The sequence below is a fragment of the Juglans regia genome, chromosome 2, assembly GCF_001411555.2.
Source record: "Juglans regia cultivar Chandler chromosome 2, Walnut 2.0, whole genome shotgun sequence".
In the NCBI taxonomy this organism is placed as follows: domain Eukaryota; kingdom Viridiplantae; phylum Streptophyta; class Magnoliopsida; order Fagales; family Juglandaceae; genus Juglans; species Juglans regia.
Genome location: NC_049902.1, coordinates 11,853,352 through 11,867,746, shown reverse-complemented (window position 1 = coordinate 11,867,746; position 14,395 = coordinate 11,853,352). Strand labels below are relative to the sequence as shown.

Genomic DNA, 14,395 nt, shown 5'->3' with positions numbered 1-14,395 from the left:
ACGGCCATGAGGAACAGATCTTCGATCGGCAGAAGAAGAGTGACAGGAGCTAGGGTTTCAGCATGAGAGAGAAAGACAGAAGAATACGACTGAGCCACAAGTGAGAAACTCGAAGAAAAGAGAGAGAGAGAGAGAGAGGGGATTGATGAAAGCTGAACCTAAGAAAGAAGATGAACTGCGAAGAGATGAGAGAGAGAGGAGGGACGGATGAAAGCTAAACCTAAGAAAGAGATGAACTGGTACTCGACAAAGGGGCCTTCTATTTTTAGGTATAAATGTGAGTATCGGATTGGAAATCTGGAACCCGCTTTAAGTCACCTGCATCCAGACCATATAGGTCCGGGTTTTATAATCCGAATTTTAAATACAGGCTGGAACCCAAAACCAGAAAGCAGGTATCCGGGCTTGGGACTGGGCTTGGAAAAACTTAGCCCGGATGAACAGTCTTAAGGAGAGGGAAGAGGAACTTTGCGTGCCAGTGTAGATGTTTAGTTCCTACACCTCCTACGTGGCAAACTTTTATTGATGGGTGCAAAAATAACAGCCTCCTAAGTGGCTAACTTTTATTGGTGGATGTTTATTTCCTGCACCTCACCATTCCATTTTATTTTTATTTCTGTACTTCTTTATTTAGTTTATTTTTATTTCATTTATGTTTATTATTTATTTCATTTTTATTTCATTTATGTTTAATCTCTATTTCTTTTATCTCATTTATGTATAATCTCTACCTTTGGATCTCATTTATGTTTAATCTCTACCCTTGGATCCAAGTTAGAAACCTGAAGACGTTGGCTAGGATCTGTTGCCCAAACTTCCCTCCTCTCCTTCCCCTTTTCTTTTCACCCATCGTCCCCCGGCGCCATCTCTCGATTTCTCTCTCGCCTCTTTGCCAAGCCGCCGGCCACCGTGAAGGGCAGCAACAAAGCTGCACCACGAGCACGCCACCGGCTCCACCACGAAGACCACCCCACGCACGGTAGCAGACTCTCTCTCTCTCTCTCTCTCTCTTCTCTCTCTCTCGATTTCTCCCATCTCTCAGCCACCATCCACGCCATCAGCCACCACTGGCACGCCCGCCACGGCCAACCACCATCGCACGACGCCGCAACCAAGCCCCTTTCCGTCGAGCACCACCCCTCGCCGTCAAGAAAAAGCAAGCCCCACACCGTTTTTCTTGGCCTCTACTCTGCACTGTCTCTGGCCCCGTGCCACCGTGCGCTACCAGGCCGTCGTCGAGTTCCTTTGCCGTCGGTAAGTGCTTCTCTCCGTCCGTTCCTTTTCCCTCTCTGTCTTTGTTCGCCTTGTCTCTCTCGCTAACCCGCTGTTGTCCCCCTCTCCAGTACCACCACCGTGGCCAAGGGAGGCCGCCACACCCTGTCCAGCCGTGTACATCCGTTGCCTACGCCACCACTGTGGTATAAATTCTCTCTCTATGTCTCAAGGAGTATTATGTTATGTAGTTTATATGGATGTTGCTGGTGTTATGTTTGAATATAGGCAGATTTATATTTATATATATTGAATATATTGGTTTTGATAGAATGAGAAGAAGTGAGGTGTGGTTAGGATTGAAATGGAGTTGTTGGAGATTGTGAATTATGGGGTTGTGTTGGTTGTTTTATGTTGAGTTAATTGGACTTTGGATTGAGCATATGTGTTGTATGTATTGTTAAGAAGCTTATTGGTTGAATATAGTAATTGTGAAGTTTGGGTTTGTGTGGAGCCATTAATGAAGCTTATTAATCTTTGTATATTGTAATTGTGTTGGATTGATGTACATGGGCAGAAAATATGTTAGTATGTGTTATAATTTGAGTTGGGTGTATGGAAGGATGGAATAGAATGATATGAATTTGGTACTAAATATTGAAGTGATATTTTGCTTTGGGTTGTATAACTAGTTATGGGTTTGTATGAAGCTTATTAAGCTCTATGATTTTAATTGTGTTGGTGTATGTTGAGTTAAGTATGCAAGAATTTATGATATGGATGGATTGTGTTCGAACTGGTTTTCTTGCGTTTTATGTTGTGTGAGATATATATGATGTATAGTTGTAAGATGGTAAAATTTTGGAGATGTGTGAATGCTATTAAGTAGCATAAAAATTGTATAAGGATACTCTTGGAAGAATTAGACAAATTTGTTGTATTGAATATGTTGGTTATGATTAATTATGAGGAAGTGATATATTGATTAGAAGCTTGTTATGGAGTATGTATGTTTGTGATGGATGGTAATTTGGAAACATGTATGTATTGTCAAGAGGCTTATAAATTGAGTAAAGTGTTTGTAAATGTTGGTTGGACAGATTTGATTATGTTGGGTGTGCTATGCATGAACAATGGATCGTGTGATGGATTTAAGTTGGGCTCAAGTGACAAATGAATAGAGTGCGCATCTTGGTGTTTGTGGTATTCATTGGACAGATTTAATGGTTAATCTTTAAATTCAATTGTATTTGATGATCGAGTATAGAAGTGGTTTGTAATTACATGATTTAGCTTGAGTTTGGACTATGCTATATGATTGAACTCTATTGAGATGTTGGATATGAATGCATGGAGTTTGGATTGAGATGGCGTATCTTGAAGTGTTGGGATGAAATGATGGAGATGTAGTGAGTTTGAAAAGCATGATGATGATGTTGGTTTCTAAACGGACAGATTTGTACATATTAAATGTATCGAGTATGGATGGACCTTGTTAAAAGAAATTATTGCTTTAAATAGATTGTATGTTGATCTTAGGTGATAAAAATGGTAGAAAATTGATTGGTTGCATATAGTAGACAGATTTGTGTACTTGAGTGTATTATGCAGTTGGGTGGTTGCTCTAGGGAAAGTATTGACTATGGATAATCTTAGAAAATGTGGTTTGTGTATAGCCGATTGGTGTGTCATGTGCAAGAAGGATGGAGAATTTGTAAATCATCTATTTTTACATTGTGAGGTGGCAAACTCTTTGTGGTATGAGGTTATTGGTCGGACAGGTTTATTTTGGGTGATGCCTAAGGAAGTTGTGGAGCTTCTTGCATGTTGGTGGGGTTGTGAGGTGAGGAAAGATGTTGCTACAAGATGGAGAATGATTGCTTTGTGTTTAATATGATGTCTTTGGCTGGAAAGAAATGGGAAATGTTCTGAAGACAAGGAGCGCTCTTTTGAAGATCTTCGAAACTTTTTCTTTTCTACTTTGAGTTTGTGAGCTAAGATATTTGAAAGGAATGATGAGAATGTACTGAATCTGTTTCTGTTTTAGTTTTCCTATTTTCTAGAGTGTAGTAGGTATTTCCTTTGTATACTTCGTGTGTACTTGGGCTATGCCTATTTGTGATAACAAAATTCTTATTAATTATTAAAAAAAAAAAATAGTTCTAGAGATTTCTGGTTGTTAGTAGTTGTAGAGAGTTATGGTTGTTATTGGTTGGTTTGATTTGAATAAAGGGTGTTTTTGTCTAATTCGATTTGTTGTTCGTCTATTTTAGTCTATTCAGATATGTAGCAAAGGCATTTTAGGTTGCGTTTGGATGTAGAGCTAAGCTGTGAGTTGATTTGAGTTCTTTATGAATAATAGTGAGTTGAGATGGTTGAGTGAGTTTTGTGGGACCCACTTGAGATGAATTTAAAGTGTGTTTGGATGTTAAGATGAGTTTAGATATATTTATGGAAAGTTGTAAAATTATTGGGACCCACTACTGTTCACATCACATTTTTTGTCCCCCATGCGAAAAACCTGCAGAGGAGACTTTTGAAAAAAAAAGTTTTGTCCCCCCCCCACTACTGGGCACAAATCGATTTGTCAACACAGAGAGAGAGAGAGGCAAAAAAAAAAAAAAAAAGCTGCAGAGGAGATTAGCTTTTGTCAGCCAACCTAGTCACGCCCATATACATAACGTGATGTTTGGATATTTGGATGTTTGAAGGAGTTTAAAAGTCTACTGCACTTAGTGCAGTCAATGAACCAAACAGGGCGTTAGTGTAACCCAAAAACTGTAGAAGCGATATTCTGGCCGAATCAGTATCTGTAACAGAGATATTTCTATCTAATATGAGATCTATAGAGGGATACTTTAATTCAAATCATCACATAAATTTCTACTGAGTAGGGTCTACGCTTATCATAATTATATTAATTTCATAAATTTGGAGGCAATTCCTTTTTTATTACATGTATAGATATTTGTCGTTGTTATTGTTTTCTGAGCACCTTTATTTATTTATTTATTTCGGTGTATTTATTTTGCAGAAAATCCATTTGGTGAAACTCACCGAGAAGTTTGGGCTTGTGAGGTTTTCAATGAATGTTGATTATATGCTGATGTCGTATTGTATACTAACAGCCGTCTGAATCAATTAATGCCCACATGTTTCCCATTTTGAGCATTCCATACTGATTCTTGAGTGTAGCCCTAGCCATAAAGCCCTTATCACTGATTCTTCAATTGCAAGATTGATATGTTACCGAAAGCCTTCGCTTTGGTTAAATTATTATTTTCATCACACCATTTGCTCACATTTCCCAGGGAATCAGTTTCAAAACCTTTGCTGGTCTTCACGACTGCCACGTATTCAACGAAAAGTCCAACCCAAGTTGAAAGAGTAGAAGTTGTAGACCACCCAAAAAACTCCATTGATGTTCTGAGGAAATGGGGTTGTACCGATGATGATATATCGAAGATAATTGTCCGCCGCCCTTCTTTACGCCGGGCCAACATTGCCCACCTTCAATCCAAACTTAACATGCTCAGTAGCTTAGGCATTGGAGCTCATGATCTTGTGAAGATGATCAATTGTCGCCCCAGGCTTCTAAGTTGTCGAATAAATCATTGCTTTGATGAGCGGCTTGAATTTTTTATGACATTGTTTGAGTCAAGGGAAGTGCTTGCTAAAGCTATTGTTAGGAACCCTTCACTCTTAACGTATGATTTCAATAACAGGATCAAGCCTGCTATTGCGCTGTATCAAGAGATGGGTGTTAGTAGAAAGGACTTGATTCCTATGCTCCTTTCTCGGCCCACCATGATACCTCGAACTTCATTTGATGAAGAGAAAATGGAATATATTCGCAAAACTGGGATTTCCAAGGATTCCAAGATGTATAAATATGTTGTTACAATCATTGGCATCTCACGCCATGAAACAATCAGTCAAAAGGTGGGAAATTTTGAAAAGTTCGGGTTTTCAAATGATGAAATCTTCAATCTTTTTGGGAGATCCCCCCTTATGTTGACACTATCAGTTGATAAGGTACAGAGGAACATGACTTTCATTTTGGGCATGATGAAGCTTCCAGCTAGTGTGGTCCTTAAGTATCCATTTCTATTGTACTCTAGCTTGGAGACTGTGTTAAAGCCGCGAGTCCTTCTTGCAGGGAAGATAGATGACATGGGTCTTGATTCCCAGATTAAGGGACCCACAATGCTTAGGGCACTGAGGATGACAGAGAAGAGGTTTTTAAAGGCGTTTGTCAAGTGTCACCCGGAAGATGTTGCTGATGAATTGTTAGAGTTCTACAAATGCGCCAAAGGGATCAAGCGATTGGCAGAAGCCTCAAAGAAAAACATTCGCGTGGGATTCCCTTTTTGAAGTTTTGTTCACTGGCTGCACTGTTTTTAGCCGCTGGAATCCATGTTAGTATACTTTCCTGTCTCATTTGTTTTTTATAATACGAGAGCTTTTGATACACAGCAGCTCTCTCTCTCTCTGTGATTGCACCTGATGTGCATACTTGATTATCCCAGTTAAGGTATTCTTTAGGGCTGGTCTCTTTGTAGAACCCTGTTTGAACATACAGAACAGTCGGAACTTGACCCAATTGGCCCAAAATAATTACCATTTTTTTATAAGAATGCACTGGAAGTTGATTTTAGTTCTTATAGTTGATATTATTTACAGTTTTGGACAGTCGTAATCGATTTAAACAAATGATTGTCGTACATTTCATACAAGCTGGGAAGCAGGTAATTAACCGCTATGAATCTTTCTGTTTGAAGACAATGGTCGAGGCATTATAACTCTTGCACCAATTCTATATGAAACCGACTGAAAGCCACATCCTAATTTGATTTACAGTTAGCAATATCAGGTGCTAACCATCTGGTCACGGTTCTGGACATTGATTGGGACGACATTCTAATATGCTGGACCGCTTTATACAGATCATAAGATTGTTGAGAGGAATTAACTACTTCATTTGGATGTGAAATCTTGATATGTGATGGTTAGTACGATAATAATGCCTGATCTACACATGGCCCAGCTTTGGGGACTTGTTCTCTCTTACTGTGCACATCTTGTTATCCCATTCAGTTATTATTTTCTAGTGGTCTCATGGCCTGGTGAATCCTATTTTTCCAGGAAGCTCCTATCAAACTATCTTCTACTTCCCTTTGAAATAAGGATAGTGTTGAACTTGCATCCTTGAACAATAATTATAGGGGATGAGCGATGACTTTTCAAAGTTTCTTTTTATCTGTTTCTTTCTAAGTTTATATCATAATAAAAAATAAAAATAAAATGAGATTGATTATTGTAGTCTGTGCAGCCATTGAGATGCAATAATCTAAAGCAAATTCGCCTCTCTGACTCTTTCTCACCCTTTCCGTGTTCTGTCTATCTTATGATAGATAATCGTTAGTAACCTCAGAGGAGATTGTTGAATATCATATTTTTAATCCTTGTCAAATCTGATGAAACAACAGCTCTTATGGCATCATATTGGTAGGCATTCTTGGTCAATAAATATAAGTAATACTTGATATTAAAAAGTTGTCTTTCTCCAGTTTTATCTATTCGATTGTGCTTTCTTATGTTCTATCTGTGGTTATTTTGGAGCAGACCTCATAATATAGTCATCGTGAGGTGATATTGATGGAAAGCAAGCTTCCATTTAAAATTGTCAGCCAAAATTCAGAAAATTTACCTTATTAACTTCAACAAGGAATACCTTATGATGATGTAGTAGATCTATCTTACAGTCTCCCATGATAAGTGTTCTGCTGCTTGGCTTGGTTTATATCATGAATGTAGCTAGATAAAAATATGAGAAAAAAATACAGCTACTCATGACTTCTTTAGACCGGGAGTGTCTTTAGTTTTGGTGGTCTTTTTGTGATATTTCTGGGAAAGAGACGAAATAATGGCATGTTCCTATATGGGTACGCCTTTATAGCTTAAGAAACTTGGCTTTGCAAGAGAGAGGGAACGAAGCTGTAGATCTCTGTCTCCTCTAAGAAATCAGTGGTTCTAATCTAACACAACACCTAGAGGGGAGGTGAATAGGTGCTTTTCAATTTTACTGGACTATCTAAAATGGTTGAGTCAATGAAAAAAATCACAAAAAAATAATTAACACAACAATTTGGTAACAAAGTCGAAACTCATTTGAAGAACATCTTCAAATTCTAAAACCACTCTTTGTGTAAGTTGCTGCCTAAAATTCATTATAAAAATTTGATTTGTTACAACCAATTTAGACACACTCATAAGCCCCTTGTATTAGCTAAATCTAGCTTGCAACACTGCGAACGATCCACTCGATCTCTGCACGCATGCAATTCTGGACCTTCGGCCTTTCTATAGTTTTACCATGATTACTATCTTTATCTCTGCATCAAAGGCAACTACGGAATACCTTCTAGCCAAGGAAAATTCACACCAATGGATTCAACAGTACTTGACCTCAAGTGACCTCAAGCACACTAGGATGGGGATCTAATTCTCTCGATTGGTCACAAGTCTCGCCTTTGCGTTTTAAATCCCAAAGTTGTGTTTTAAATATTGCAGATAATTTTTAAATGGAGCCCAATGTTTTAAAGTTTTTGAAATATTTAAATGTCCAAATTTATTTTAAATGTGTTATTTTTAGTAATAGGCTGCGTTTGGATGTTGAGTTAAGCTGAGCTGAGTTGAGTTCTTTATGAATAATAGTGAATTGAGTAGTAAAAAGAGTTACGTGGAGTCCATCTAAATTGAGTTTAAAATGTGTTTGGATGTTAAGATGAATTTAGTACTTTTTATGAGAAATTGAAAAAAGTTATGGGTCTCACATATAAAGATGTTTTAAGTTGAAAAAGGTTGTGGGTCTCACGTGTAAAAGCATTCACATTGATCTATGCATATGTATATGCAAAGTCATTTGCATAATATGACCCTAAAATTCTCTACATTGGCTTATGTATATCCAAATATTTAGCTAGTTATGAACAATGCTTATCTAAATTTGGATAACCACTATTCATTCTACAAAATATATTTTAATCATTATTTCTCTCTCCTCCCACTCTCTCACAATCCTTTTTTTTCTCCCTCCTTCAACAACACAACAAACATTCACATGCACTTTCATTTTATTATTATAATATATTTATATTTTTTTTCATTTTATTATATTTTTAATTTAATATATAAAAAAATTATATTTTTTATTATTGCATTTGTATTATTAATGTCAAATGTATGTAGTGGATGCTAATTACAAAATATATATATAAAAAATTGATTTTAGCAAAAAATTAATAATAATAAAAAATTAATAATAATAAAATAATAATATTTTATTATTATTTTGTCTCAAATATGCATAAACTAATGTGCAAATTTTGCTTAAATGACAAAGTGGTTATGCAAAAGAGGTGATTTTGCATATGCATATGCATAGACCAATGCGAATGCTCTAAGAAGGTTTTAAGTTGGAATGAGTTTAGTAATTTGAGAGTTGAGTGTTTAGATGTTAGATTCAGCTTAAAGTTAGACTGAACTCAGTTGAGTTCAGCTGAGTTTAGGAACTAAATGCAGCCTTATTGAACCAAGCCCATATTTTCAAGTGAGTCTTTTTATATTGTGAAGCCCTGAAAATGATGTAGTTTTATAAAATCATTTTATGTTATGTAATATTATGTAATATTACAAGATATAAAAACTCTACTTATTTAGATGATGTTATTTCTCTTAAAAATATTTAGTAAACTTCATCATTTTATTTTATGATGAAAGATTATATTTTAGAATTTAAGTTGGGTTTTAAATTAGTCCCATTGTATTTCTATTTTAATTCCTCTTATTGTAGTTAGTTTATCTCAATGTTTTATTTCCACCGTTAGATCAATCTGGGGACCCCTAGATGAAGGGTTGAGATTAAATCCCAAAATCCCTAACTTTTCTCACCAACGAGTTCACCTCGACCACCCCACACCCACACCCACCACCGCAACCCAACCCCGGTCCTCTCAAATCCATGCCCCTCTCACTCTCTCCTTTGCTTTCTTACTACTGTGGCCTCCCTGCCGCCGTGAGCCTCCACTAGCCGCCTCCAACCACAGCCTCAGTCACCCATGACCATCTATTGGCTTCTCCCTCTCCAGATCTCCCTTCCCCTTCAGCGGTGAGCCAATGCCTCCCTCAGCCCCTTCCACCACCATACATGGCAGCCTAGCCACCACCCATGACCACTACTGCCTCAGCTACCTCATACTGCCCCGAGCTCCACCACCGTGCCCCACTATCCCTGTACAGGAAACCCTTATTGCAAGCCACCCAAAATAGCCCCTGTTTTAGGTCACGAAAGGTACCACTGTGCCTTAACCGGCCCCTCCTTGCACATGCGTAGCCGCCACTGCCGGACCATGCCAGGTAGCAAGCAACGCGAGCTTTCAGCCTCTCACTATGGTATAATTCCTATCCCTTTTCATTAAGAATTATACTGTTGTGAAGTTGATACTGGAATGGTGTTGTGAATGTGCTGTGTTGTAATCTGTGAACGGAGTTGTTTGTGATGTGAGGTTGTGATGTGGCTGTGTGGTTGAAGTGTTGGCCAATATTGTGTAGTGTTGTGGCTGTAAGTAGTGTGAAGTGACGAGGATTAAATGTAGAATTTTGATGTGTGATGTAGTTGGTGATGTGGCAGTGTGTTGTGAAGTGATGGGGTTGTGTAGTTGTGGAATGGCAGGATGCCACTGGAAGTGTTGGGATGAACCGTGTAGTTTGAAGTGTTGTGTGAAGTGATTGGATGTGGCGTAACCATGATGTGGTTGTATGTCATATAGATCAAGTGAAGTGTCGGGATAAGCTATGTAGTTGGACAGATTGTATGAAGTGTCATGTTGGTTGGGATAGTTGTGTAGTCTATGAAGAGGCATGATGTCCTGTGATGTGTTGGGATTGTGAAGGTTGGGGAAGACTGTAAAACAAGATGATGGTATGTGTTTGAGTGGGACGTTAGTCTGTGGTGTATGAAGCTTGTTTACACAAGCCGACGTCCAATGAATTATATATTAATCTTAAGTGATAAAAGGGGTAAGATACATGTGTAATTTGGTTGGACACATGTGCCGGATAGATTTGTCATATGTAATGGATAATCTGTCTTAAGCATGAGTGCACGATATTTAAGCCTCAAGGTTGGCTTAAAGTTGTGTATTATGCATGGTTAAGATTATGGTGAAGTGTTGGTTAGGTTATACATGAATGAAGGAAGAGATATATGTATTGACTAGGATTGAGATGTATAACTTAGTTAGTTCAAGTTATGCATCGAGATATATGGTTTGGTAGAAAGAGTATGATGAAGGTGATTGTGTATCTTAACCTTTAAAACGAATCAAGGAGGTTCACTTTAAGGGATAAGAACTTGAAGTAGAATGCTATGTGTTGGAAAAGTGACCTCAAGTGGGTCCCAAGATATATTAGAAAATTATATAAGAGTATGAACATAATACTTACTTGGACTCCATGCTATTTACATTTCATGCAGTCCTCATGTCAAATGACAACCTACATGCATACATAACCTTAACGTTATTTCTCTTTCAAGTGCATAAGTAACTAAACTTAGAAAATACATAAACTTCTCTTCACTAGGACTTCTTTCACTTAGACACACTCTATCATCCAAGTTCATCATCTGTGCTTTCCTTTATTACGTTTCCTAAATTCATGAAATGAAAAGGAAATATTTCTCTTTATGATATTTTATGAAATGAAATGAAATTATGTTTTATGAAAGTATGCTAAGTATTAAGGTTTAAAAGGTATATGTATGTAAAGGCTTTCTTTGGCAGCCCCTATTTATGCACCCCAAGTAATAGTTGTATGCATGTTAATAGATGCTATATGTAGTAGTTAGTCTTTATTTTCATGAAAGGAAATGTTGAGGTTTATGCTTGATGCTTTTAAATGATGTTTAAATGATGCGATAAAAGTGTTTTTAAATGACGCTATGAACTGATATTTAAACGAGACTACGAAATGAGTTTTAAATGATGTTATGAAAGGATGTTTAAAGATTGCCATGAAATGATGTTTACCGATGATGTTTAACCTTATACTTTTAAATGATATTTATGAAATGAAATGGACTAATGAATGAAAAGGAATGAAAAAGAAATGATTGAAATGAAAGGAAATGAATGAATGTCTTAATGTATGAAAATACGTAACGGCCATGACTGAATGAATGAATAATGGTACCAAAAGACAGTAATAGATTAGAGTTCTCATTGTTCATAAATTCTACATCATTGTCCGAGACATTTGCTTGATCAACGCAAAATAGAGAAGATTATCCTTTTGAACAGCATCACTTTTAGATACTTTTTGTTAAGTATATATTTCTCTTCTTTTTCAGAGTAGATCTTTTTTTTTCATCTAACAAGGCACTATACAAAATTTCTTTTTCAAGTTGTTTTCCACGACCTTGTGAATTTTTTAAAACAAGAACTTGATATATAAGAATGTTAATTGATTGTATCCCCAAGAAAATATTGTTGATTTCTTAATATAACCTTACCATTTTTCATTATATTAGTGAAAAAAATAATTCTTTAAATAATTGCATAGAATGGAAGAAAACCGTATCCAAATGAACTAATGAGTAGCACGATCAATGTGATATTCGTATCTAAGAGCAGATTCATAGATTCATATGTTTTGCAAGACATAATGTCTAATTGTTTATAGTCAGAATCAACATTGATTAAAAAGACAAAGTCTACATAAGAAGAACAAACAAATGAGAACAAAGATGCAAAATACAACTACACAGCATAAGAAATACATATGAAAGAAAGAATCTGAATACTAAAACATTATGTATTCATATTATATAAGGAAAATGAATTTTGAAGAGAAATAATAGAAACAAATACGTGAGCATAATACAATAAGAAAGTTATAGATCTAAATCTATCGAAGATATGCATCATAACATATAACCCAGAAAACAAAGCAAGGACAGAGATAGATCCAGTGTAATTCATTATACAAACATTCTAGAGAATGTTTGAATTTGACCTTGTCCATACAATTACTTCAAAACAACACAATAACCATACGTACTCTTACTTGTTAAGTGCAACACCTGGAAGTATTGAATGATTTATACATTTCTATCAATGAATTGTTTAAATTCTATGCTTCTAAATTCTATATTCTTTGCAACTTAATGTTTTATACGTTTGAATTCTTGTCCATTACATGTAGCTGATTTAAAATCAATTAGTGTGGCTGAATTTGGAAATTTTTATAGATTTATACATTTCAAGTATACATGCGACAAGATGTTTTCTACATTTTATATATAAATGTTCAATCATTTGTAGATTCTTTCGAGAGAATACATTCTGTCATTAGTTGATTGATTTTAGTGTGTTGGATAAATTTAGTCAATTCTTAGATGTGATTAATTGATTGATTTTATTTCAAAAGACTAAACATACAGCACGAATGAATTGTATTTAGAGTTGTACCTATCATGAAATTAACTACAACTACAGAAATGACATAGTGAGAATTTATTATAGAATCAATATTATAGAAAATGGAATAGACAATATCTATATAATAAAGACGACGACAACAACAAGCTGAACATTCAATATATTTTGAAGTAAATATGTGTTTGGATGTTAAAATGATTTCAGATGATCTGAGTTGATCTATAAATAGTAATGTTTCGTGGATCCCACTGAGACGTGTTTGAATGTAAATAAATAGATATATATGTTTAAATATATGAAATAAGTTGAGATGAGTTTGAATTTTTTATGAGAAGTTGAAAAAGTAGTGGGTTCTATTAAAGATTCGATTGAGATGAGTCCAACAACCGAACACAGCCTAAAAACTTTCAGATGCAGGAGGATACTTCCAATTGAAATGGGCAGCTTGGATTTGATTGAACCTTTCAAATAAAACATATAAGCTTAGATCCACAAACATGTGTTAAAGAAAAATCTTGGGATCTAGGTTCTAGCTGGTTGCTTTGTGGCTGACAATAATAATGCTTATTGAAAAGGAAAAATAACACCAGATAAAACAAAAATTAAAAAAAAAAAACATAAAAAGACTGAATACTACTTTCTACCGTATAATTAACCTTACTGGTCATATGATGTATATCATTATATTCTGATTCATCACATAAAGTCGCACAATTTTATGAAAAAACTTTATTTTCGGCTTGTACTAATTACATTTACCCTTTGTTGTTCCAATATAATGCTTACTACTGGGTCAAAATAGCATAAATGATTTAGTCATATTTGATTAAGTCCAATTTTTAAGAATTTTTTAAACGATTTTCACCTTCAAACCAAACATATTTTTTATTAAAAAAAAATTACTATTTTAGCTTTTCATCCCACTATTTACCTAAACCAAACATATAATAATCAAGTAATTTCCACAAAAACCAAAACAAAAATATTACAAAAAAATATATTTAAACAATTTTTCAATTCTTTTTATCAACTTTCACAAATCCTAATAAAATATATTTTAGAAGAATTTTATTCGAATTTTCATTACTATCTTTACAAAATCCAATAGAAACACATTATATAGAGATTTTTCATAACTTTTCCAGAAATTCTCATATCTTCACTAATTAAAATGGCTGAGATTTTCAATGAGTCGTGTGATAATGTAATATTACTCAGCAATTAGTAGAATATTTTTTATTTTTGAAATAATAAATTAAATGGTTAAAAAAAGAGAAAAGAAAAATAGTATAGTGGACGCAGCTCATTGTGGACTGTTTTTCGAAGGGAAATGCTTGAGGGGTCAATTTTGGGAAAGATCAGCATGCTGGATGTGACAAAGTTTTTCTCAATTGAATATTCTCTCTCTCTATCTCTATATGTGCTTGTACTCTCTCTTTGACTAAAAGTTTTCTTCCTCTCTCTTTCTCTCTACCGAGAGCATTAGTCATAGCCTCAATAAACTTTAGTCAGAATTTGACTAAAAAATTCACTTTTACAAATTTAGCTAGTCATTTTTCATCATCATCAAATAACAGGCTCAACAAATCTTTCACTGTTATAATAAAATATTGATTTTGAACTTTTCATTTATTTTAGTTATAATTGTAAGTTAAATATTTATTCGTTGTTAAAAAACTACT

At 35.2% G+C, this 14,395-nt stretch overlaps 2 protein-coding genes across 6 annotated transcripts in view; both read left to right on the top strand.

The window, feature by feature from the left end:
- The first annotated feature begins 746 nt into the window (after positions 1–746).
- Positions 747–6,460, top strand: LOC118347623 (transcription termination factor MTEF1, chloroplastic-like). 5 transcript variants are annotated; one of them, XM_035687273.1, is made up of 4 exons: positions 815–1,254; positions 1,344–1,418; positions 4,524–5,630; positions 5,896–6,460. In XM_035687273.1, exon 3 carries the CDS (start codon positions 4,741–4,743, stop codon positions 5,584–5,586), a length of 846 nt encoding a protein of 281 aa, XP_035543166.1. In that variant the 5' UTR covers positions 815–1,254; positions 1,344–1,418; positions 4,524–4,740; the 3' UTR covers positions 5,587–5,630; positions 5,896–6,460. The 5 variants fall into 5 exon arrangements, 4 of the variants coding, with proteins under 4 accessions (XP_035543165.1, XP_035543166.1, XP_035543163.1 ...); XR_004800827.1 differs by lacking the exon at positions 815–1,254 and having other exon boundaries at positions 4,247–5,630; positions 5,896–5,960; positions 6,073–6,441; XM_035687272.1 differs by lacking the exon at positions 5,896–6,460 and having other exon boundaries at positions 747–1,254; positions 4,524–5,869.
- Positions 1,349–14,395, top strand: part of LOC108984133 — a 134,644-nt gene continuing 121,597 nt past the window's right edge. The window contains exon 1 of the transcript XR_004800823.1: positions 1,349–1,415. The gene's annotated coding sequence lies outside the window, so the exon portion shown is untranslated. The remainder of the gene's footprint in view (positions 1,416–14,395) is intronic.

What these genes read in the sequence shown, in the direction of transcription:
- LOC118347623 (XM_035687271.1), top strand. Translation starts at nt 4,456, where the DNA reads ATGTTACCGAAAGCCTTCGCTTTGGTTAAATTATTATTTTCATCACAC.